The following is a 25,390-nucleotide window of genomic DNA, read 5'->3' as shown; positions in this document are numbered from 1 at the left end:
CGTTTACCTGTAGCACTGCTCAGGAATGTTTGTGGAATAATTGAATGTCTGCGCACGGTCACAAGGCACATATGTATCCTGCTTCTTCTGCTCATCTCACAGCTGATTCCCAATCAGGGTGGTGGCTAACAGCTGCTTAGCTAGAAGCTGGCCCAAGGAAGATGGCGAGTTTGCCCGTGGGTTTTACCCACACTCTAGATGTGCCCCCAAACCCCAGAGAGATCAACAGCCGGCATGCCATCCCCCACCCCAGCTGACCAAGTCACAGCGGGCCGAGGCTGAGCACTAAGGCTGCAGCCTTCAGGATTACTTTTCCGTGAAGGAATAAGCACTCCCAAGACTCTGCCAGAGCTGGGAAGAGGTGGATGTCCCCTGTTCGCCAATCCTTTCCTCCCCTGATCTCTTCTGTTCACTCCTGGGTTGCTCTTCCATGATTTACAACTCCCAAGCATGTATGCAAAAATTACCAGGAAAAGCTACTTCGTGTTGTAGGGGAGGGTATTTAAAAATCATTGATGAGCAGTGTGTTTTCAGTATTTGCTCCTGCGTTTCAGGCTTCTGTGGCGGAGACCAAGCAGTCGTGTTCAGCCCAGCCCCACCTTGAAGCGATGCACAGTTAGGGAAACACACACCCAGTCACACTTTGGGATGTGGAGCCTGCCAGCTGGGAGCGTCACCCTGCGCTCCCAGAGGATGCGGGGTCCCCGCTGTAATCTGCAGTCTTCCCAACAAGAAGCACAGCAAACCAGGGGGCATTCGGCGGTTCAGTCTTTTGTCTTGAGGCAGAAGGCAATTTTATTTTCAGTGTTGAAGTTAAGGGACCAGAGCTCTTTGTGATACATGGTACAATGGAGGAGAGGTTAAGGAGGACAGCTGGAGGTGAGAAGACCTTAGAAGAAGGACGTAGGGAACTGGGGAGAGGGAGGGAGCAGATAGCAAACAAGGCAGAGCTCAAATGATTAGTTCCGCATTCTTTTGGGAGTGTGATCCTTGGGAAGGAGCAGGTACAAGTATGGCAGCCTCACAGTCTTTGAGCACTTACCCTGTGCAGGCGCTTCTGGTACTGACTCCCCTAATTCTAACAAATCACAGGAATTAACAGCGTCCACCGTACATGGGGGAGGCAATTGAGGCACAAGGAAGCCAAGTCATCTGTCAATGGTCATTAAGCTCTGAACTCAGGTGGTGAACTCTAGAATCTGCATCTTTCCCCCCATTGCTAGGTGGTCTCATTTCCAGTCTGGGTGACTCAGGAGATGGTGACAGCACCTCATCCCCGGCTGAGGTGGGGAGTCAGGAGGAGGAGCAAGTAGACATATGTGCGGTGGCCATGCGGGAAGACAAGGTGATGTGTGGGCCGGGTGCCGAGCATGGATGTTCTGCCAGCACCTCAAGGGGAGATGTCCAGAGGCTCCATGTTCCAAGGTAGAGAGGGAGCTGGTTTTCATTAAAGAGAGTGAAACATCTGTAAAAATACTGTTGGCTGGGCTTCCCAGTCAAGCTATTCAAGAAAGGCCTGCTATGCTAACAAACAGGAAGACTATGTCCCAGTTGAAGGTTTGGCCAGAGCTTAAGAAAAAGCAGGTTCGTTGGCAAAATGCTCAGACCTCTGGAACATGGTGAGTGCCTCACAGAGCAGAGAGGAGGACCAAGCCTTGGAGAAGAAGGGGGGATGGATGTCCCTCAGGCCCCTCCCTCTTCATTGTTAAGGACCAGAGCATCCCATTGGAATCACCTGGGAGAACTCCGCCCAGAACTGGATAAATCACATCTCAGGATGGGCTCTCAAGGTGATTCGAACATGAAGAGAAGGTGAAAACCCACAGCCAAAGGACGGTTTGTCTTGGGAGGGGACTAGAGAGCCGCATAAATAATAACTAACATCTACAAAGCCCTTCTTGATTCAGAAAGCACTCACACATATGTGGCATTATGTAAAGAATATCTGATTACCATCCACTGATCACATGGGGAAGCCAATACTGGAAAAGCCATGACTTGAACTTAGACAGACCTGCTTGTTTCAGATTCAGGGCGTTTTTATAACACCACCCAGGGTCATACCTCAGAGAGAAAGCCAAGTTCATCTGTATCCACTCAGAAAGTGAAAATGTAGGTATTTAAAAAGTAACTGTGATTCATGGGTGTTCACCTGAAATTAGAGTTGAGTATACTGAAATGTAAAGGGGTAGAATAGCTTAAGACCATGCCAAGAAGAGCTGTGGAAGCCTAGATGGCCCGATGGCCAGGAGCAGGTGGGGAGGAGCGGGGAAGGATGATGGGAAAAGAGTTAGTGAAGTCAAGGAGGCTGCCATGATACTGCCCAGACCTGGGAGGCCCAAGGCCTGGGGTCTAGATCCAGCCTTTGGGCTGCCTATACCAGGCAGTGGTAGCAATGGCAAATCTGAGAAACTCCTGAGGTTATTTATCCGGTCACAGAAATTCTTCTGGGACTTATGGGATACATAAGGGCCTAAGGAGCCCAGGATCAACTTACTAGCCAGATGCTAATCACATGCTAACTTGTGTCGAGCTGTATCATTTAAAGTACAGTGGCATCTTGCATTTCCACGATTGGCCGAGGTGAGTGTTATTCTCCTCCCCCAATAGATTCACGTGTAAAACCGGAACAGTACCTTACGGAAACATGAGGATGAGTGGAATAACATGTCTAACATGTCTAACAAAATGCCCAGCACAGCAGTGGCTGTAGGACAAACGCCAGTACTTTCTGGTCGCATCTTGTGACTGTGGATGGTCAGGCTCAGCCACATCACATATGGTGCAGTAGTCAAGAATGTGACCGCCAGGCCTGGCTCCGGCAGTCTAGCTGCTCAGCTTTGGAACAAGTTGGTTAACCACATAGCATCTGTTTTTTTGTGGTACCAAGTAGAGATACCTGAGCTTTTTTCACGTGGTTTTTGGGAGGATTAAATGAGATAGTGCGTGGAAAGCTCTTAGCTTAGTACTTGTGGAAAATACTCACTGTCCGAAGCTTAGTGAAAGTTCTAATACTTAACACATCACAAGTGCACAAGTCAACCCTGGAATCTAGGCTAGAGGTCTTTCTAGTACACCAAGATGGCTTTTTGTTTTGTTTTTTTGTTTCTGCAATACAGGATTGAATGCAGGACATCTGAACTGAGCTGGATCACCAGCCCTTTTTAATTTTTTAATTTTGAGGCCAGGTTTTGTTAAGTCCCCAAGTTGCCCACTGACTTGCAGTCCTCCTGCCTCAGCCTCCCAGAGTGCTGGAATGATAGGCATGCACCAGCACTCCTGGCTCCAAGACAGTTTCCGATGATAATGGACATTAACCCAAGTGAGAAGGAAAGATGACATTTAGGAGGCCAGGGGTACTCCAGACACTGACATCCTGACACAGCACTTCCTCGGGATAGAAAGAGGCTCAGGAAACTCAGTAATCATCCCAGGCTCACCAAATAGAGAGAGACATGTGAGTCAGTCTAGCAGAGCACAAGCCCTACGGCCGTGGTCCCCACCAGCAGTTCCCACACTGTCATGTACCAGAATCACCTGGAGGGCTGGTCAACACCCAGATGCCAGGCCGTCCTCCCAGAGCTTTTGGTTCAGCAGGCCCAGAGTGGCCTAAGAACTTGCATTTCTACCAAAGTTCCACGAGAGGCCAGTGCTTTAAGTCCAGCCTCCTCTCTAGAGAAACCTGGTCTGCTCTAGGCAGTCCCCTCAGAAAGATGCATTGTGATAAGAAGCCCCTCAGGCTTCCAGGAGCCCCAGGGAGAGCCTGTGGGGTGCGCTGAGGGTGTACACCCCTGCTGAACTCCCTAGGGCCTCACGACATGCCACCTGCAGCCTTGTCAGATGCACACAGACCTGTGTTGGGCGCAGCCCATGACCTTGAAGCCAGCACTTCCGGTGGGTGTTTTATTATTTATTCACTTGACAGGGAGCATACGTATGGTCCTGTAAGACACCATGCTGTTGGCTTAACTATTTGCTGTTGCACAACAAAACTCCTTTGGGCTCTTACAAAGCCTTTGCTCAGCCTGTCAAGGACAGCTCGTTCCCTGTAGGGAAAAGCCCAGTCCCCAAAAAGAGACCCATTATTACCAGATCCTCCCCAGGGAGCTGCCATGCCACAGCCCTCCAGAACCACTATCCTGGGTCAGGGGACATCGACATAATACCATGCTGGGAAGAATAAATGTTCTGAGCCCTGGCACACTAGACAATTTGCATACCTTACAAAATATATAAATTAAGAGGTCTCTGTGTATACAAAATCTTTCAAAGGAGACTGAATTCCTCTCTACGTCATGCCGGGTATTGGTGAGACCCTTGATAACAAAGATGGTTTCCAAAGGAGCTGATATTAAGGGAAGGGATTTATACACAGGCCCGGCCCCGCTCCTGTCCCCCGTGAAACCCTCTGGTGTTGTCGGGGCCTCTGGGTAGCCTCAGCACCCCCACAGGCAACCCGTCTGCAGTCTGCATCTTCCGAGACAGCAGGGGACTCGCCCCCGGGCTCTTCTCCTGTGTTCCCATCTCGGCTTGGCGGCGCCTCCGCACCCAGGGGCTGCCCGAAGGCGTGGCGCTGCTGTCTGAGGAGTAATCCATGCACTTGCGGAAGATCTCGGGACTCGTGCTGGAATTCAGTCTAGCGTCTTCGGCCAGTGGGGATTTTCTGGAAACGCCTTTGCGCTGGGCCAGCGGGCTGCTCCAAGGACTTGAGCATGGAGAGGCATTTGGGCTCAGAAAGAGATTTTGGTGGGCAGAAGGGCTGAGCTTGTTAGGGACCACGTGCCGCCGGCCAGCCATGGGGGAGGTGGGATTGCTCTCGGGATCAGAGGAGCTGTTGGCAGAGGACTCGTCCCCCATGTACTGAAGCTCCTCCACTCGCTTGTTGAGGGACTTGCTCAGGTGGATGCTCACCGTCGGTTCCTCGTCATGGTTTTTATCTTTGGAAGGTTTCTTTTTGGGTGGCTTCATACCAATCAGGACAGCCTTCATGTTCTCTTTGCTCTGAGATTCTGTGATCATGAATTCATGGGCTTTGATGGCTGCTTCTACTTCCTCGAACTCCACAATGGCACATTCTTGAGTCCCCACCTGGCTGTACCGGCTGCTGATCCTCCGGATATCCGGGGGCAGCTCTCTCCCTGGTTTGAGGATCCGCACTGATGAGATGACTCCAAAAGTCCCAAAGAGCTTGAGCAGGTGCTCCATCACCTTCTCCTGCACCCTGCCATTCTTCTGCGGGGTGCTGAGGGCCCACAGCTTGGGGGACAGGTGTAGGTCATAGACCAGGAGCATCTTGCTGGGGAGGTTCTCGTTGGGGAACAGTGGGATAGGGGTGGTCCTCCTCACCTTCCGGTGGTCCTCATTCAACTCCAAGGTCACTGAATACTTCAAGGCATAAGCTGTGGTTCTCCAGTCTCGAGTAAGGTGCTTCACCTGGAGAACATAAAAGCAAACGGGAAATGGTACCCAATGTCCTTAACTGCCACTTGACCTCATGTATGCTGCTACCTTCCTCCTTCCCTCCTAGTCCCTAGACTCACAACAGTCATGTGACACTCAAAGATCCAATGGAAGAAAACATTTTCTACAACTTTGGATGAGGGTCGAGGTTTAGAGTGGTTTCACCCAAGAGAACAGCCCAAGACAATGGGGAGATTCAATTTTGTGCAAGTTCATGGGTTAACTCTAGGGCAACTGTTGTAGACATGAGCCCAAGCCTCGCCTCTAACTCGCAGAAAGACTTGGGAAGTTATTCAGGCTCTTAGTGCCTCACAATCCTCATCTGTAAAATGGAAATGTTATTAGTGTTGACCTCATGGAACTGTCAGGAAGATTAAATGAATAGAAAATATATATACACAGAGACGCACATTTATATATAAAATGTAGAAGAATGCCTGGTTCTCAATGAATATTCAATAATGATGTTATCCTTTCAAAATAAATAGCTATTATTTTGATAGGACTTGGAGAGTTTAACATCAAATGTTCCTTGGAAGCTGTATTTCTGCAATTCTACAGTTAATACAGAGAAGGGTCTGACAGATTGTCCATATTTCTCTGCAGTGCTGCATGAGAATGACATGGACTATTTCAACCTGGAACAGAAATCCAACTTGGGCCTCTTGGAGGATGATGAAATAATCCCTCCCTCTGTCTCCCTTGATGGAAATTTTGTATCTTGACACTGCAGTATATGAAAGCTATATTTATATTGTAAAACAGTTATTTTCTAGAGGCCCACTTCCGGGGCAGGGAATGCCAAAGAGAATGAGTCATCCCGAAGAAACGGTAGAGGTGGGTGGGGTGGGTAACCTAAGCCAGGAATGGCGAAATCACCCTGAGTGCTCTGAGGCCAGGCCAATGCAACTGTTTTGCAGAAGAACTGGGAACTCTCAGGGCCCCTGAGCCTCAAACAGAAACTGCCTGGAAAGCAAGGAGTGAAGGCTCAGTAACTGGGGGTCCGTGGGGCAGAGCCATGCATGCAGTCAAGGCTCCTGCAGAGGGACGGCTGTCCAATGGAACCTGTGGCCTCTGGGTGAAATGACCCAGACTTAGGCTGAGGGTGTGTAAATCACAAGTCACCTACATACAGTGCCAGTGGGCTGACCACCGTGACACCGGCCAAAGGCACAGAGCAGCAGGTCCAGATGACGTGGGACTTCAGATGGATAGTCATTGCAAGGTTGTTAGAAAGCCAGGCAGTGGCTCTCTAGGGGTGAGACATGGTGGACAGAGCTGCCTCCGAAGACAGCTGGAGAGGGAGATTCAGGAGAGGAGAAAAAACTCTGTCCAAGCCCTGAGATCTGAGCAACTGGGACCTGGGGCAGGCAAGTGCTGTCTTACTTGGAGGGCTAGAGAAGCCGGCGGCAGGCTGGGTCCCATGAGGACAGAAGCAAAAGACTTGTGACAGGACCAAAGAGCCCTCCAGAGCCAGGAGCAAAGCATCCCAGGCCTGTGACTGCGACCCTTTATTAGAAGTGCCCAAGTACCACCTTAAAAGAGGAGCCAGGGACTTTTGATCCTTGTGCAATTACTACAAGAGCTTTATGAGATCTTCCGAAACTCTGCATTTACTCTGTACTGATAACCTTGGTCACTTGTACCTGCCTTCCACTGTGATCAGCAGAACACCTTTGCAAATGAAAAGCATCTCTGCTCTGCTGTCGGGGTGGGGAGGGCTCCATCTCTAGGCTGCAGCTGGTCTTCAACAGAGAAGAGTGCTCCTGGATAGCTCCCTAGCGGCAGCTTAGAAAGGAAAGGAAATCAGGCTGACCCTCAGGGTGCCTGGGGGGCACAAAAGTGCAAGAGAAAGTGCAGGGGGATTCCCCACAAACACTTCTCACTTACAGGCTTGCTCACTGTTCTCTGGACAGGAAATATCCCTTCCTTCCCTTCTACTTTGAAAACGACTGCTCATCCTCTGAGACCCTATCCCATTGACACCGCCTCTGGAAAGATTTCAGATCTCCAGATAACACTAGCTGCTCCGATCAACTAGCTTCCAGCCATACTTTGTTTTTGATCCATCTCTTTATGGTTGTATTGTAATCTTCCCTGGCTCCCTCTCTCTTACTGGACTGTGAGCTTTATAAGGGCAGAGGTGGGTGCCATATTTATTTTGTACATGCTGTAGCTAACAAAGCACTTGGCAGACAGAAAGCATATGTTTGATGAATGAATAATCAGTAAAAGAATGAAAGAGCTGGAGAAGAGGGCAGAGCAATCAGTGGGCGAGGCGAAGAACTCCCAGGAGCAAAGCTCTGCTCCGTGACCAAGTGCACAGGGAACTTGGCTGGAACCCACTTATTACACAGCCCGTTATGCAACAGGTCACGTGGTGCTTTTCCATTCTAGTAAATAGCTTTCCCCGAGGGAAACACAGAGTTCTTACCCCTACTGGGCTGTCAATTTTCTGCAAAGCAGTGATTTCAGAGCCCAGACGCCATGTTTCTGCATAGCAAGCACAAGCAGCCCGCTGCTCAGATGCCTGCAGTTCTGAGACTTCCCCTCTCTGATCTCTCTCATATAGGAGGGATGCTGACATCATACACATCACACTGGCAGCCTAGAAAAGACTCATTTCCCAGAGGTCTGGCAGCCCCACCCCCTGTATATACTCAATTTGACAAATGAATTCATGGAATTCTAGGCTGACAGGTGTCTCTTGAGGCCTTCAATTACCCAGCCCTGGTACAGCACCCCTCCTGGGCATCCGCATTATGCTAATACTAAGAATGAGTATTAGCATTTTGTTACTGTCACCAACTGAGATCTATCCCAGTGCCCGGGATCCTTTTAGAAGTATATTTTTCATAGTGCAAGCATATTCTTCTCAGAGAGCCTAAATCCTTTCTCTTGATTATTTCTTAGGCTTCAGATCTAATTTTTAAAAGTTGCTAGTCATCAGGCATCAAGCAGGTAAAAACTGTTTGATGCCACCCACCCCACCCTGCCATCCTCAAAGCAGCTGCTGAGACACATGCCTCACCTTCTTGAAGGAGGTGAGCAGCTTGACGCTCACGTAGCCCAGTTTGTTCCGCCGCACGTGCTTCAGGAGGAAGGCGTCCTTCTCCAGGTTTTCATCGGAGAAGTAGAACTCAATCTGATCCACCAGCTTCCTGATGAGCTCCTCATCGGGGGGCTTCCACTCCTGCTCCAGGTCCTCACGCTCATTCTCGCCCCCACTTGTCGTGGTACTGCTGAGACAGGAAGGAGGCAGGGAGTTACGAGGGGAGCTGTGTCCCTCCTGAATTCCTGTGTGGACTCCCAGCCCCAGGAGCTCAGAAAGCGGCCCGAATTGGAGACAGGAGCATTGCAGATGGATTGGTGGAGATGTCACAGTGGATAGGGTGGGCCCTTATCCAATACAACTGGGGCCCTTTAAAAAAAGGGATTTGAGGGACAGACATGCACAGGGAGAAGCCCATGGGGGAGGAAGTGAGATGACAGGGTAATGCAGCAGAAAGAAGGACCACCACAGACTGGCACCAGAGCCCAAGAAGAAGCCTGGAACCGATCCTTCCCCAGGAACTGGAGCGCCACATGGGCAGCTGCCGTTTGATTTCAGACTTCCGGTCTCCAGAACCACCAGATGAGACATTTCTGTTGTTCTCAAGCACCTGGCTTGTGGCTCTTTGTGACTGCAACCCTAAGGAATTACACTGGGTCACGCCTGAACGGGACTCCTCAGGGACAGTGACTGCATGTCCCCAACCACCTAAGAAATCAAAGTGTTGCTTCCAATCAGTTTGGAGGACCCTTAAAGTAATAACACCCCTAATTTAATGGGCACTCTGCCACTGGCAAAATGTTTTTGACAGTAGCTATCTTTTCCTTCCTGCCCCACTCCTGATTTCTAGAAGACAGTACGGAAGAGAGACCTGATCTTCGAACGAGATCCTCCATACTTGCTAAAAACACAAACTGGATTTCTTAGCTGGTTGAGAGGAAGCTCCTTCCTCTATGCCCAGGTGATCATCACCCCGATAGGTCCCGTTCAGATGTGACAGTGCAGTCGAGGACAGGTGCTTGGGCCATACATATATCCGGTATATGTATAATTTAGCAATGGAAGAAAAAAAGAAAGTGGAAAGGGCAGTCAGATGGGGAGAAGGATCAGATTTTTATAAACTACCAAAGCCCCAAGGGGACAGAGAGTACCAAGAAAAACTGGCAAACCCTGCTGGGTCCAGCAGCACCAAGAGGGTCCAGACAGAGAAGAGGCACTAGGAGAAGCAAAAAGCACTTTGACGGAAGTCCAGAGGTACAGAAAAGCTGGGGGTGGACAGGGGCCGGGGTCTGAACAAGCCCAACTAGGTGGACCTCATCTTCTCAGGCCAGTCGGGGCCCGAATTGCCTGTCGGGAGCAAAGCAGACAAGGCAGACCTTGCGTGAACGGGAGGCTCCGGAACAGGTGTAGGAGAGACGGTGACCATACTGCCTCCCTGCCACCATGCCTTTGGGTCTTTGTGACTGCCACTGTTTTGTTTTGTTTTTGTGGTACTTGGAATTGTCCATTACGTGCATGAGTTTCCCTTTTATAACAGCAGCAACTGCTATGTTATGGGCGTAGGACTTAGTGGTCTGAGGGTCTTTATGGTGCTTCCACTACCTCTGATATATAAGACATTCATAGATCATTTTACCAAGAGCCCTGAATCCACTCAAAACTCTTCACTGGTTATCACGCCTCACTCTACACCTGCTGCTTACTGGTATCTTCATCAGCTGGGTTCAGCATTCTTATGCGTCGTATGTGGTATATCTTCCTCTTGTGTCCTATTTTTGTTTTGTTTTGTTTTGTTTTTGATTCAGGTCTCATTATGTCCCATAACGTTTTTGAGTCAGGGCTCATTAGGCTGGTGTCGAACTCACATTGATCGTCTGGAGCCTCCCATTCATCCAAGGTCTGCCTTGTCTGCTTTTGCTCACTTGTGTCCCCGAGCACTTTCTTCCAATGTTTAAAATTTTAGTTTTGGCTCTTCTGCTAGCCTTCAATTTGTTTTTAAATAATATATTTTAAATGGTTTCTTACTTCATCAGTATTAACGTTTTTCAATTATTCCTCACTATGCAGACATGCATATTCTTGTCCTACTTGTTCCACTTCTAGCTTTCTAAATTCTATAAGTTATAATTTTATTTCATTTGGTCATGGTTCATAATATGTCATTCTCTTCTATAACTAACTTTCCATGCTTTGTCTACAGATAGACACTAAAGGGTGAAAAGTCAATCAATTTTATTTTATTATCATGACTACATAAACATATTCCCTTCAAGATGAAGTCATTTGAGAAGATTATATTTCTTCTCTTAAAGTCCTAGTAGTTGACGACCACCTGAATTGATCTTCCATGCTTGTCTTTCGCTCATAGAATCTCTCTTATCTCTCTGTCATAGAATCTGTCTTTGCTTTTATCTCTGATTTATATGCTAAAAGGTTTCACTGGCATTATCTTTCAACTTTCCTAGTGAATTTTAAAATTGCCGTGATTATGTATTTAGCCTCTAAGCACTCTTTTTGGTCCTCAGACTGTTCTCTTTTGAAAGCACTCTGTGCTTGTTTGGTGGATGTAATATCTTAAATTCTCTCTTGCAGAACTTCTAAAATTTTTTTGTTTCCAGTAACATCAACTGGAGTCAGTTCTTCTGTTTAACTTTCCTGCTGCTGATATGCTTCCTGTGACTACTAATTTACTTCCTCCTTCAAGAACTCCAATAAACTTGTTTTTAAAATAGTTTTAGATTTACAGAAAAGTTATAGTAATAATACAGGCTGGGAGTGGTAGAACACGTCTGTAATCCCAGCACTTGGGAGGCTGAGGCAGAAGGATCACCTGAAGTCTGAGGCTAGCCTGGGCTACATGGTGAGTTCAAGACCACCCTGAACTACACAGTGAGACCCTGTCTCAAAAAGAATAACAACAACAACAAACAATAATAATACAGAGAGCTCCCATATACCTCACCTGAGGCTTGGCTATTATTAGTATATTAGTATAGTACATTTATTACTATGAATGAATAATTATACATTATTGTTACTATTACCTGAAGCCTACACTTCACTTAGATCTCTTTCATTTCCACCTACATCATCCTATCCAGGACACCACATGACATTTAATTGTCACATCTCCTTAGCCTCCTCTGGGCTGTGAGTTTCTCACTTTCCCCATTTTTATGACCTTGACATATCTGAGATGAGAGGAGACATTTTGCAGAATGTCTTGCCATGGGGATTTCTCTGATTCTTTACCATGATTACATTAAGGTGACAGAATTAGGGGGTGGAGGACCAAAGAGGTAAAATTCCATTCTTAGCACATCATATTAGGATACACACTACCAACAAGACTTAGTGCTGTGGATGTTTGAGCACCTGACTGCTGTAGTGTTTATCCAATTTCTCTACTGCAAAATTACTTCCTTCCCCCACTTTCATACTGTATTCATGGAAGAAAATCGCTACACATAACCTACACTTACAGAGGGGGATAAGCTCCATAGGTTTTCATCTGGAAGCGTGAAGGCTGGGGTTACCTTTTCTTGCTGGGTTATGTGGGCTCCCACTGCAGTTCTGTCTTCCTGTTGGTTTTCTTCCGGGGGGCTCTCTATACTTCATGTGGGGTGGACAGGAAGCAATCATTCATTTGGGCCCTTCTACCCAAATTGAAGGGTGCACTCTACTCTACAGCTGCCAGCTCTGTGTTAGCAATCCAGACCTCCATAGTGAGTTCACTCAGTTCCTTTAAAAATAATCTTGTTTCTTCTCTCCTCCCTGAAAGTAAACGGCATGTCGCCTGCTACTTTTCACTAGCAGGCAGAGAGGCAGGGAAATGGTTCTAAAGGAAGAATTTAAATGATCTCTCAGATATTTGCACCTCTTTTTATCCTGGCATACTTCATGTATTTCCCAACCACAGCCTTTCCAGGGTTCTGTCTTCCCACCTCCTACCACCTCCTGTGTTGTATTTTGGGCTACAGCCTCCCCCATTCTGTGCCATTTTACATATTTTGAAGAGCAACTATAATGTCACTGCTGTACTTTAATATTACTACAACTAATCAAATGTTCTATATTGCCTACTAAATAAAATCTAAAGCCCTTAGCTCCATACTGAGATGCATTTAGAAGCTGACTATCCAGCTTACAAACTTATTTCCATTTCCTTCCATATCCTTTGCCTCAAGCAAACAGAAAGAATTACAGTTCACCACGTCACAAGCTTTCAGGACTCCATGCCTTTGTCAGTTCCATCTAATCTACTTCAGTGCCTTGCCCCCCACTCCCACCCCACTCAAATTCAGATGGGAACCACACATCTCAAATGCAACTCTCCCAGGAGAGGAAATCACTCCTATTTCTTCTAACACTTGCCTATGCTTGTATCATAGCTGTGTGTGCATACCTTATGAGTACTGTGAACCCTAAGATGAGGGTAGGATTCATTTTGGTTTCTTTCACTCTAGCACTATCCCAGAGCCTTGCACATAGTAGGGGTTTTAAAAGTACCAGCAATATAAAGCAAATCAGTTCTGTAAGGGCAATTCATAACTAGTAGGATCCTTTCAGGCCAGAAGGATGACGATTGGTAAGTACATACTTAATGGCATCTTCAGGAGATTTGAAAACATTTTATGATTAAAGGGTTTTTTTAAAAAAAAATAAACCTTATAAACTGGGAATGATGATGGGGGGTCTTTTGTTACAGCTATAAGTCTGCTAGAAATGGATCCAAAGGATAGCAATAAGGGAGTACATTTCAAAACAGATAACCAAGTTCCATGGGTCAGGGCTAAAACATTTATCACATTTGTAAATGGTTTGGAGAAACATAAATTATCTGCAGTACAAAAACCTCCAAAGCTGCTTTTCTTGTAAAATCTCAAGCTAATCTGTATACATTAATTGAGTAATCAAATGCCACCCTACAAAAGGAAAATATCTAAACTATAATGATAGAGTTCTGAGATCTTCCCTGTAAATTTCAACCCAGAAAACTTTTCTTGGATTCATCATCTGTCCTTCCAGATGGTCTAACATGGTCTTTTGGTCACCAAGAGCAGGAAAATGGTGGGTAGCAACAAAGACAGTATTTAGCACAAAGAAGAAACATCATTTATGATAAACACTAGGCTTCAGATCTATCTGCAAGAAGTTTCTTTTGACCCATCTCTAGAATAAGATAATACATCAGAAATGGTTCAACAAGAGCAACCAAACTGATAAAGTAAAATAAAAACATGAGGCCAGATTGAAAAGATAAAAGTTCTGGGCTGGGCATGTAGCTCTTCATAGAGCATTTGTCTGGCATGTGCAAGATCCTAAGTTTGATCCCCAACATCACAAAAAAAAAACAAAACTAAGGATTCTTCATTGAAGCAGGTTTGAAACATTGAGTTATGTTCTCAGTTTTGGAAAAGGCATCACAGGAACCAGCACATTTTGATGCCACTTGCAGAGGCCACCTATATTTGGGTGGTCCATGGTTCTTATACATTTATTACAGAGATCATGACTTTCCTGTCTGACCCTGCCTTTCTGGTACATCTCTTAGGCCTTGGAAAAGGGGTCAAGTAGTTAACATCCCTGCAGGTCTAAATAATTGCTGTGTTATGTAGTGGAGATAATGTGTGTAAAGCACTTTATTCCACATCTGGCACAAAACTGACACTAATAAGTGGAAACTTTCATTATCCTTATCAAGAGAAGAAAGACAGAACCCACTCAATGTCCCTGAAATCTCACAGAAAGAAATAAATCAAGACAGTTGTGTTTGTTAAGTGAAAATCAGGTGTGTAGTGGTTTTTTATTATTCATAATTTGAATGATCTAGACACATTATAGTTGTTAAACCTCAGTATCATTTTTCTTTTCATGACTTTTTCTCTCAGGATTTTAACATGATATTAACATATTTATTTACTTGAATGGTGGCAGAATGGCCAAAATGGTGGCTCCTGATGATATTAACATATTTATTTACTTGCTTTTTTTGGTTTCAAGAAAAATATTTAAATAATCTAAAGACAGGTGGACAAGATAGCTGTTTATGCTTATCAAATGAATATAAACACAATTAAATTTTAAAATTCCATTTAAAATTTAAAATTCCATGCAGCAGAATGAGCCATGTGAGAACAGAACTCAGCTATAGAAAGGACTGTGGTTGATGATCATAAAAAGAAATACTTCTTAAAAATAACAAAGGACCATGAGAAATCAATCCAGAACTGCAAGATGATGGAAAAAAGAATAATATAAGACTGATCGAAGTCAGTGAAAAAAGTAGGAGATGGCACAAATGGTGTAAAAAGCCTGTTCACAGAAGTAATGGCAGAAAACTTACCAAGCAGCAAAACAGAATTTGACATCTACACTTAAGTGAGCCATATAGAACTCCAATTAGCCATGATCAAAATAAATCTACACCAAGACAAGTAATAGTTAAGATTCTAGAAATTCAACATGAAAAACCAAGGTTTGAAACAAAAGGACTAATTTTGCCTAGGGCATTATTGCTTTTAGATCCTTTCAATGAAGAGGCCTAAGAAATACATGTTTTAAAAAAATAAATTTATATAATAATGCCAATTCAAATTTAGCATTACAGGGTTTTTGCTCTTTACCTCTTTTATTTGAAAATCTTGATTTCTGATGATATTAACATATTTATTTACTTGCTTTTTTTGGTTTCAAGAAAATATTTAAGTAATCTAAGGACTGGTGGACAAGACAGCTGTTTATGCTTGTCAAATGAATATAAACACAATTAAATACTATTAAAATTATTTTCTGTATTATCATTTCAAAAAGCAGATTAAACATATACTTCTCATTTCCTGAGGTCTGAATTTGTGAAGCTAGGACCTTAATTAGGTAAATAAGTTTGTACCTTATCTCAGTAGAAAGCCAAATGGGAGCAATTTCATTTGCTTACACAATATGATAGCTATTGATATTCTCTTACTGATTATGAAATTTTGTTTTATTTTTTTTTATAAAATAGAAAAAACTTTTTGAAAGAAAAAAACTATTTTCAAGTGAATAATGTTCATGAAAATCCTGAAGGAAGAAGTCATGAAGAGAAAAATGATACTGAGGTTTAACAACTATAATGTGTCTAGATCATTCAAATTATGAATAATAAAAAACCACTACACACCTGATTTTCACTTAGCAAACACAACTGTCTTGATTTATTTCTTTCTGTGAGATTTCAGGGACATTGAGTGGGTTCTGTCTTTCTTCTCTTGATAAGGATAATGAAAGTTTCCACTTATTAATGTCAGTTTTGTGCCAGATGTGGAATAAAGTGCTTTACACACATTATCTCCACTACATAACACAGCAGTTATTTAGACCTGCAGGGATGTTAACTACTTGACCCCTTTTCCAAGGCCTAAGAGATGTACCAGAAAGGCAGGGTCAGACAGGAAAGTCATGATCTCTGTAATAAATGTATAAGAACCATGGACCACCCAAATATAGGTGGCCTCTGCAGGTGACATTTTAATGGAATTTTAAAATTTAAATTTAAATTCTAAATGGAATTTTTAAATTTTTAAATTTAAATGGAATTTTAAATTTTCTGGATATCTGTTTGAATCTATTTCATGGATCCCAGATCTTTCTTATGTTGGGTGATCATGGGTTCCATCATTTTCCTAAACTCCTGTACTTTTTAAAAAATCTGTATCTGCTCTAGAGTCTCTAAGCATCATTTTCATTACAGCCACCATCTTTGTAGTTACCTGAGAAGTTATTTCTGATTTGATTTTTTTTCTAGAGCCTCATTCATTTGCCTTGTTATTTCCACTGTTACTTCAGAGAATCTAGATGGGTGGCTTTTGAGTAATTCTACCTCACTGCCCCCTGGGTTTGCCATTGGTGAGCTGCATGTCTGGGGTTGCATCTTGTTAAAGTGTCTTCTCATTTTCTATTTTTTTTTTTAGTTTAATTCCTAGGTTGATGCTTGTAAATTGCTTAAAGTGAGTAGCTTTATTGCTAGTATTTAGAACCCTTAGGAAATGACTACTTCTCAAAAATATCTTCTAGGGGTAGCTGGCTTTGGGGTTTTGAGTCTATTGCAAGATCCTACCTCTTCAACTTACTGGGGATGAGAAGTTTCTGCCTATTTGGCCTAGCTCCTGGTTCTCTGACACTGGGCTTTAGTATTATTCATGACCTTCAGGCAATCTCAGTCTTGGTATCCAGTAAGAACAACTGATTAGAACAATTAGGTCACCTTGGCTAAAGTAGTACAGTCAGTAATAACACAACAGCATGAAACATCACCTAGAAAATGACAAGATGTGGTAACTATTAATTTGCCACCTTTAACTGTATGAATTAGATTTGTGATGATATAACACAATCTAAAATGAACCAGAAAATTGTATACAGTAAATAAGCCTGAATATGGCATTTTTAACCTTAGGAGAGAAATTTTAAAAAGGGTTAAGGGGAAGAAATAGACAGAGAGAAGAGGAAGAGATTAGAAGCAAGGCTGGAGGATCAAGGAGGATTATGCAAACTTTGGGAAACTGGTGAAGAAGACAGGAGAGAAAGGAGGAAGAAATAAAAGCAAGAACAGAACAACAACAAAAAAACAATAAACCATGTTCACACTCATATAAAAATAAGAAAAAATAATGAAGAAAAAGCCAAAACAAAACAAAAATGAAAACAAGAAAAGAAAGAAAAAAAAGAAGAAAATTTTTCAAACATGTCCACTTGAAGATGTGTCTCTGCCATCACGGGTAGGCAACATGGGCAGACAGAGTTCCGATCTGAGTTGATTAATTCCAGAAAGCCAGGTGTAACTTTATGGCAGGGTAGTAAATAATCCCAGCGAACCTGCATCTTTAGTTCTATTGAAGTTTAGGCTGGTTTCTGGCTGTGAGGCTGGAATCCGATATGCTCAGCATGTAACACTCTGTGTGTCTCCTACCAGCTAGAATGTGGCTCCCTGACCTCCTGTGAACTTGAACTCAGCACCTTCACTCTGACTGGGAGCCGTTAGATGGAGCCTGCAGCTGTTCTGAGTTCTGAGCTCTGTTGGCCCTTCTCCAACATGGCTACTGGCCAATTGCCCTCTCCTGGTGAATGTTTGAACCCAAATAACTCACCGTCCACTGCAGTCTTCTGCCTCTACTGCTCTGTTCCACCGGTGTGTTTCTCTGTGGAAGCCTCTGAGGTCACCAGTAGTCACCGTGCATCTTTAGGTTTGAGCTGCCTTCCCACACAGTGAGTCCAAGCTCAGTGAGAAAGTGCCTTCTGTCACCTCCTTCTTCTTTGTTGAAGTCTCTCTCTTTGCTTTTTCCATGGGCTTCAATTCTTGTTTCAGATCCTTTCTGGGTCCCAGGGATGCACTTCCCTCCCTCTCTTCTTCACACTGATATATTCCAGCATCTGAACACCAAATCTGGGAGAGGCTCTTTCTGTGCTGCTCACCACTCCACTATCTTCCCAGACATTGGCCAGAACTTGGTTTCTAAACACTTTCTCACTAGAATTTGAAAAGCCATGGATTCTTGCGGAAATGGCAGGGTTCCATGTCCAGAGTAGGAAAAGTACAAACTGAAGCCTGGACAATGTAGTACTCAAAAGCAAGGAAGTAAGGAAGTACTCACAGACTGACACATATGATCCTAATGGAAGAGAACTCATAGAGGCTCCCCTATTACATTATGGACATTTTCAGATCAAAAAATAACAATTGTAATCATAATTAGAAGAGAGTAAGTGAAAGTCCATGAATGGGAAGGAGCAAGAGTTCACTTTGAGGGAAGCTCTTCACTTAAAGTACAGTGATACCTCAGTTGTCAAAAAGTTCAAAGGTTGAACTTTCCACTACTCAAACAGAAGAATTAAAAAAAAATCTGCTTGGTGTTCATAACTTTGCTCAGCAGAGAAACTGAAAATCTGATTTGAAAAAAACCTGTGCAGCCAACAGTGAGTCATGTATCGCACCTCACTGCAGACCCAAAGGGTTGATGGTCTCACCCAGCAACATGCAGTGCCTGTGTAAGTGCATTAAAACATTCATCACTGTGCTTTCTTCTTTTTTTCCCCCCACTTTATTTGTGTAAAATATCACAACCATGGCTCCTAAGAAAGTTAGTGATACCAGCAGTAAAACTAAGAGGAAAACTGTGAGAACCGTGATAGAATTAAAGAAAGAAATTATTGTGAAATTCATTAAAGTTCTGGAAAAATGAATTTATTAGTGTACTTTCTGGACCTTAGAACCAATTATTTTGTTTTCCATGATTTCTCACCAGAAAAATACATTCAGTTTTTGTACTTCTCGGTGTTTGAGCATGAACTTGGAATACACTGAGTTTGACAACTGAGGTTTGACTGTCCTTGGTGTGACTCTTACACCAACTGCTATCTTTGAAAATTGATAATTAAGTGGAAGTAATGATTTCTTCTTGCCTCTTTAGGACAAACCCTTCGTTCATCTAGATGATGAAGCAAAGCTCTCTTTTACAGAAGAATGCTAGCCAATAAATGTACAGAGAATGAAAAAATGAGAAAATCATCAACTTGCAATCCTCAGCAAAGAGACTGACCCTGGTAAGGACCATCAAAGGGTACCACAGCCATGAGGTGAAAGGTCCCTGGTGAAAGAAGAGTCACAAGGAGACTGGATACCTTGGGACAGAACCTATGGCACACGCACCACTGCAGGCTGTTTGTATCACTGAAAGCTCTAAAAAGTTCACCATCATTGCCCTTGAAGAATGGACACACACAATCTACAAAGACTGAATTGTGGACAAACAGAAAATCTAAATAGACCAACAGGAAGTAGGAAGATTGAAGTAGGAATCAAAAATCTATCAAAGAAAAGTCCAGGACTCAACATCCTCACTGAATTCCACTAAACATTTAAAGAAGAATGAACACCAATCTTCAAATTCTTATAAAAAATTGAAGAGGAGGGAATATTTCCAAATTCATTCTATGAGCCCAGTATCACCATAGTATTAAAACCAGACAAGGGAACTACAAGAAGAAAAATTACAGACCAATATTCTTAATGTGCATGGATACAAAAATCCTTAGCAAAATACTAGCAAACGGGATTCAACAGCACATTAAAAAGATGATAAACCAGAAATGATAGCATGTACCGATGTATCGGTACATGGTGCTACTGGGGAGGCTGAGGCAGGAGGATCACTTGAGGCCAGGAGTTTAAGGTTAGCCTGGGCAACACAGTAGGGCCCCATAGATAGATAGATAGATAAACAGATAGATAGATAGGATCATTCACTTTGATCAAGTGGAATTTATCCCTAAGATGCAAGGATGATTCAACATATGCAGATCAATAAATATGATACCTCACATTAACAGAAGGAAAGGGAAAAAGCCTACAAAAGGAAAGACATGCCTATAGGATAGAGAAATCTCCTTTACCAAGTAGTCACAATTAGCATTACTAGTGGTAGGCTGTCTCCTGAGGTGGTACAATACCCGATACAACATAAAGTTCAAGGTATGGCCTATGATGTGCTCTTGCTGAAATGTTCAATCTGAATGAATCAAGTCCTCAGCCATGACTTCCACTTTACAGGAAGCACATGGTACTGAGAAACAAGCTCCATGAGACCACGAGAACATCATCAGACCAATCAATCCAAAAAGTTAACATTCAGTAAGACGTCTGGCCTCATACGTCCAAAACAGGAAAAAAGAAGTAGGAATGGTCTAGACCAGTGACAGTGCACCTTTTAGAACTTTCAATGATATAAACAGCTTGCTGAGGCACGCATGCCATAGGTTCACCACCACTGGTCTAGACTAAAAGATTCTAGAAAGACAGACAAGTGTCTCAACCTGGATTGAACAGGTTCTGGCTTAAGTGTAAAAGAAACCTTTGTAAAAGACAACTAGGGGAAATTTGAACATGGAATTGAGTTATTAGATTGTCTTATTATCTTAGGGATTACACTAGGAAAATACTTTTAAAATTTTTAGCTGCAAGACTATTGTCATGGTTATAGGGAATGTTTTTTTATTTTTAAAAAATTTGTCTTAAGACAGGGTTTCACTATGTAGTTCAGGTTAGCCTTGAGCCCACTATGTAGCTCAGGCTGGTTTTGGACTCACAGTGATCCTCTTGCCTCAGCCTCCCAAGGGCTGGAATTACAGGCATGTGCCACCATGCCCAGCTGGGCATGTCATTTTTTTTGGGGGGGGCATGTCATTTTTAAAACTTACAATACAAAGTATTTGAGGGTATAAGTCTTGTATAGAACATATTTTCAAATGGCTCGGGGGAAACCCTACACATTATATATCACCAAACCAATGAGGCAAAATAATAATTGATACATCTAGATGGTGGGTGTAGGAATGCTCACAGTCCTGGTTTTTCACATTTTCTTTATGTTTGAAAATTTTCATGTTAAAAACATAAGAATGAGGACTGGGGATTTAGCTCAGCGGCAAAGCGCCTGCCTGGCAAGTGCAAGGTTGTGAGTTTGGTTCCTGGTACCAGAGAAAAACCAAAAAAGAAAAAAAAAGAAAAACATAAGAATGAAAGGAACATAAGAATGAAAGTTTTTTCTTAATGAGCGCGATGTGGGGAGAAGACTGATGGAAATTTAGAAGTTATAAAGATTTTCCCTTATTGTTCATGTGATTCTGTTCCCCTAGGGTAATCCAGGTATTGGGCAAGGTACTACAGACAGGGAGAGGAGGACAGCAAAGCAGTGCCTGCAGGCACTTACTTTCTAGGGGAGGGGGACATACGGTTCCAACACGGGGAAATGCGTGGGATGAGAGATATGCAGCTACTCAACGAATATTCATGGAGTTCCTACTTCATGCTAGGTGCTACGCTGGGTGCTGAAGACAGGATGAGAACAAGGCCAGTGTGGTCTCTGAGTCCACAACGCTCCTGTTCCTGAGAGGGAGTCAGAACCATGGAATCCTAGTCATGATGAGTGCTGGCCTAAGATGTACAGTACCACAGTCACACAGAGGGAGGAAACGCGTCTAGCTGAGCAAAGGGGCTGGATGTGGTGGGAAGCCTCCGCGAAGTCTAAGCGTTGACTCCTTAGAACTCAACCCACCCATCAGCGGGCAGGCAGTGGAAGAGTGAGGTGTGTAGACCTCAGACAGCCCCGTGCTCGGGGAACTAAATGGGGATGGGACTTTGGGAGCATGAGATGAGACAGGCAGGGAAAGAGCCCTTAGGCTCAGGGGACGGTGTAGGTGGGTGTGACTTGTTAACAAGCTGATTTAGGAATCTGGGCTTTCTCCTGTAGGCGCAGGGAGCCGGGAACATTCGCACAGGGAGGTGCCTGCTGCTATACTAGGCTGGACACAAATGGGGCAGCGCTTCTGCTGTTCCTGGCCACATCCCTTCATGCCCCGGATGCCTGACCCCTGGGCTCTGCACCTCCACTAGCTTGGAGAGCCCCAGGGAGCTTCTAGGGTCAGCTCCGTGCCAGTGGGCAGCAGGATGCGCTTCAGATCCCGTGCTCTGGGAGCCTCAAGCACCCGGGGCTGGGACAGAAAGGCGGCTCCGAGGGGCGAGGCAAGAGGCCCACCCTGGCGGAGGGTCAGTTTCTCCTAGGCCTCCACAGAGGGTCTTTCCAGGGCTAGGAAATGAGCAGAGGTTGCATCTTGGCTAATTTAATTTCCAAGAAAGAGGTGGCTTTTTGCCACAGCCACACGCAAGTCAGAAGGAAAACCACTCCTGTCTACTTTACATGACGGCTGAAGTTATTTGACTCCATGGGTGCCTTCTCAGGCCTCAGACAGTGACTATAGGTTCATCCTTTTTATCCTGTCCGCACTGAACACACGGCTGCATGAATCAGGCTTTTCAGAGTATGTGGTGCTGAGAGATTCACAGTGTCACACGCTTGCTTGCCTAAGCTGTGGGGACAGACTTTTTAACTCCCTTAGCTATCTCCCCTGGTCTGCCCTGTATCTCTGGGCTCCTACCTCCAGACCCTTTTACTGGGGTTCAGTTAAAAGGCCTGACTCTGGCCCTAGAATCCTCGGACCCCATACTCTCCTGATGAAGTAGATACTCGCCCACCAGGGGATAATCCTGCAGGACCCTAATAGCTGCAATCGGGCGCACAGAAGTCCCAGGGGAAAGAGGGCTCTTACTAAATGCCCCTTGGCATTTCCTAGAATTCACAGGTTCTGCACTGTACTCTGTACTCTCCTGGTAGTAGATACTCCATACTATTAGCTCCTTAAAGCAGGAGCAAAACCGCAGTACTGAAGGGCCTTGGCATTTGGGATGCAGCCTAAGACATCTGGCTGAGGACGAGCTCAGGACTCAGGCAAGGCTGACAGGTGCCACAGCAGCTCCAAGCCACCCGTGAACCAGCAGCCCAGGACAGGCAGCAAATAAAGATGCAGGCAACTCCAGGAAGAGTGTGTGAAGCCCACAGTTCCTGAAGGTGAGTAGAGCAGCCGGCCCTCCACTCATCTCAAACCAGGTCAAGAGAGCCTGTCCCCAGGAAATCACACCTCCAGGAAGCCCACATCAGCAAGTGTGTGTGTGTGTGTGTGTGTGTGTGTGTGTGTGTGTGTGTGGTGGTGGGGGGCTGCTTTACCCCGAGTCAGAGCTAAGCCATCTGGGCCCATAAGCCGACCCAGAGACGATGGCACCCAGGGCTCCGTGGGGACCCCCCTCCATGGGTAGGTGGCCCCGTCTCAGGGGGAGTGGGATAAGCTTTTGGGGGATGTTTGGGTTAGCTCAAGGTGGGGGAGTCTCCTCCAGACGAGGGGGTGGCTGGCGAGGATGGCCCATGCAGTTCTTCCTCCCTGACCCCAGGCATCCCCACATCCAGGCCCCTCTCTCTGGTCCCTAGTCCCGGGTCCTTGTCGGGTCCCCAAGCGGCGGGCTGGGGCACTGACTGTCACCACGTTCTGACTCTGGGACGGCGCGGAGCTGTTCCCCCGGCGCTGGGACGCACTGGATGCCCCTGCCCGCGGAGTTGTCGCGCGCTGTCACTCCTCGGTCGCTCCCCGGCCCGCGCCTACCTGTGCCCGCGGCTCGGCTCCTCCTCGCTGGCGCTGCCCCAGCCGGGGCTGAGGAACCGGGCCGGGTCCCCCGCGCCCCGCGTCTCCAACCCCTCCTTCTCGTCCTCCAGCTCCTCCGCATCCTCGGCCTCCTGGATGGCGACGCGGATCTGCACGGTGGCCTCGGGCCGGGGCACGGCCTCCTCCTCGCCAGGCTGGGCCATGGCGCGCGGGGGACTAAGGCACCGCCGGGGTCCCCGAGCCGTGAGGCCGGGCCAGCAGGGCGGCGACGGAGACCCAGCCGAAGACGGGGCGGGGGCGGCGCGAGCGCGTCCCCGGGAGGGGCTGGGAGCGACGGGAGTGCAGGGGACCCGCCCCGCGCGCTGGCACCGCCCGGAGGCGAGGAGCGCGGCGGCGCGGGCGGCGGGAGGGGCGAGGTCCTGCACTCTTCGCGGGCGGGCGCGAGCCAGGCCTGTCCCCAGCGCGCGGCTGCCTGCGCGGGGAGGGACACGCACATCTGACTCCCAGGCCTGGCTTCACTCTGGGGACAGCGGACACCGGCGACAGCCCAAGGGCTGCTGTGATTCTTGCATGTCTCCTTCACTGACCTGCCAAGATGGGAGAAAATCGCCACTTTTAGTGTTTTTAACGTAGCCACCCTGCACTGCGTGTCTTAACGGGGTCAGGGACTAGGCCACTGCCATGCCCGACACCAGAGGTTCCCAAAGTGTGCTCCCGGGGCCTGCAGCCTCAGCCTTGGCTAGGGAGGTATTAGAAACGCAGGCCCATCCGGACCTCCTGGGTCCGGATCTGTGATGCAAAAGTTCAGGTTTTAACAAGGCCTGGAAGTGAGGCTGAATTTCCTTAAATTTGAAGACTACTGTCGCATAGAGAGGCCACTTTGTGCGCAGGTCACACTCCAATTTGTATTTGTCCGGGGAATAAAAGGAGACACTGAGGTGCTAGCATGTTCTAGGCCCCTGCCGCGATCTCACAGTGAGCTGTGAACTGAGTTTAGCTCCTCTTCAGATGTGGTCCAGCAATTACCAACAGGGCGCAGAGGCGAATGGGGCTTGAATCTAATTTCATGAAACCCTTAATTTAGGGCCTCCAACACAATGTAGGGTGTCACTTTGCCACCCTAGGACGCCAGAAGACTGGACCCTTTCATACACACACACACACACACACACACACACACACGCACACACACACACACACACACAGGGAAAACAGATTTGTGGAGGGCAATGTCTTGGTAAAAGGACATCACACAGGCCCCTGGGGTCTGAGCTGGGGCCAGCAAAGAGGAGGGACCCAGCAAGGACTGTCACCCTGCCCCTTACCTTTTAAAGTGGTGCTGGAATTGGAACCCATGCAAGGCAAGTGCTGTACCCCTGAGCCACTGAGCTATACCCCAGTCTCAGAGACCTCTCTTAAAGTTTCTCAGGAGTCTGTGTCCCTTCCTTCGTCAGGTCTCCTTTACTAGAGGTCCTAGAATAAGAGGAGGAGATGCCCTTTTACAAAGCAAAACTCATTATCTCCTTAGGTCCATCCGGGGTAGCAGAGATATCAGGGATTTATCACCACCGCCCACTATAATGGTTCACATTTGTACATCGTTTTAGTTTATCAAGAATTTGTATACATTGTATCTCAGGATTTCCAAATGCCTTAGCATAAGAAACCTCTAGGGAGCTGGGCATGGTGGTGCACACCTGTGATCCCAGCACTTGGGAGGTGGAGGCAGGAGGTTTGCTGTGAGTTTGAGGCCAGCCTGGGCTACATAGTGAGTTCAAGGCCAGCCTGAACTACACATAGCAAGACCCTGTCTCAAGAAAAGAAAAAAAAAAGAAGAAGAAAAAGAAGAAA

The 25,390-nt window shown here is 45.8% G+C and overlaps 1 protein-coding gene across 2 annotated transcripts; it reads right to left on the bottom strand.

Annotated features, from left to right (window-relative positions):
- Window positions 1–770: 770 nt before the first annotated feature.
- Window positions 771–23,899, bottom strand: Larp6 (La ribonucleoprotein domain family, member 6). Of its 2 annotated transcripts, none has more exons than XM_005393640.2 (3): window positions 23,540–23,899; window positions 8,492–8,702; window positions 771–5,433 (listed from the first exon to the last, which is right to left on the bottom strand). In XM_005393640.2, exons 1-3 carry the CDS (start codon window positions 23,740–23,742, stop codon window positions 4,366–4,368), a joined length of 1,482 nt encoding a protein of 493 aa, XP_005393697.1. In that variant the 5' UTR covers window positions 23,743–23,899; the 3' UTR covers window positions 771–4,365. The 2 variants fall into 2 exon arrangements, with proteins under 2 accessions (XP_005393697.1, XP_005393698.1); XM_005393641.2 differs by having other exon boundaries at window positions 8,492–8,699; window positions 23,540–23,898.
- Between the last annotated feature and the right edge of the window lie 1,491 nt (window positions 23,900–25,390).

The sequence above is a fragment of the Chinchilla lanigera genome, unplaced genomic scaffold (assembly GCF_000276665.1).
Source record: "Chinchilla lanigera isolate Chin_1 unplaced genomic scaffold, ChiLan1.0 scaffold00049, whole genome shotgun sequence".
In the NCBI taxonomy this organism is placed as follows: domain Eukaryota; kingdom Metazoa; phylum Chordata; class Mammalia; order Rodentia; family Chinchillidae; genus Chinchilla; species Chinchilla lanigera.
Note: the sequence above shows the minus strand (reverse complement) of the source record. Positions and strands in the feature narration are given on the sequence as shown.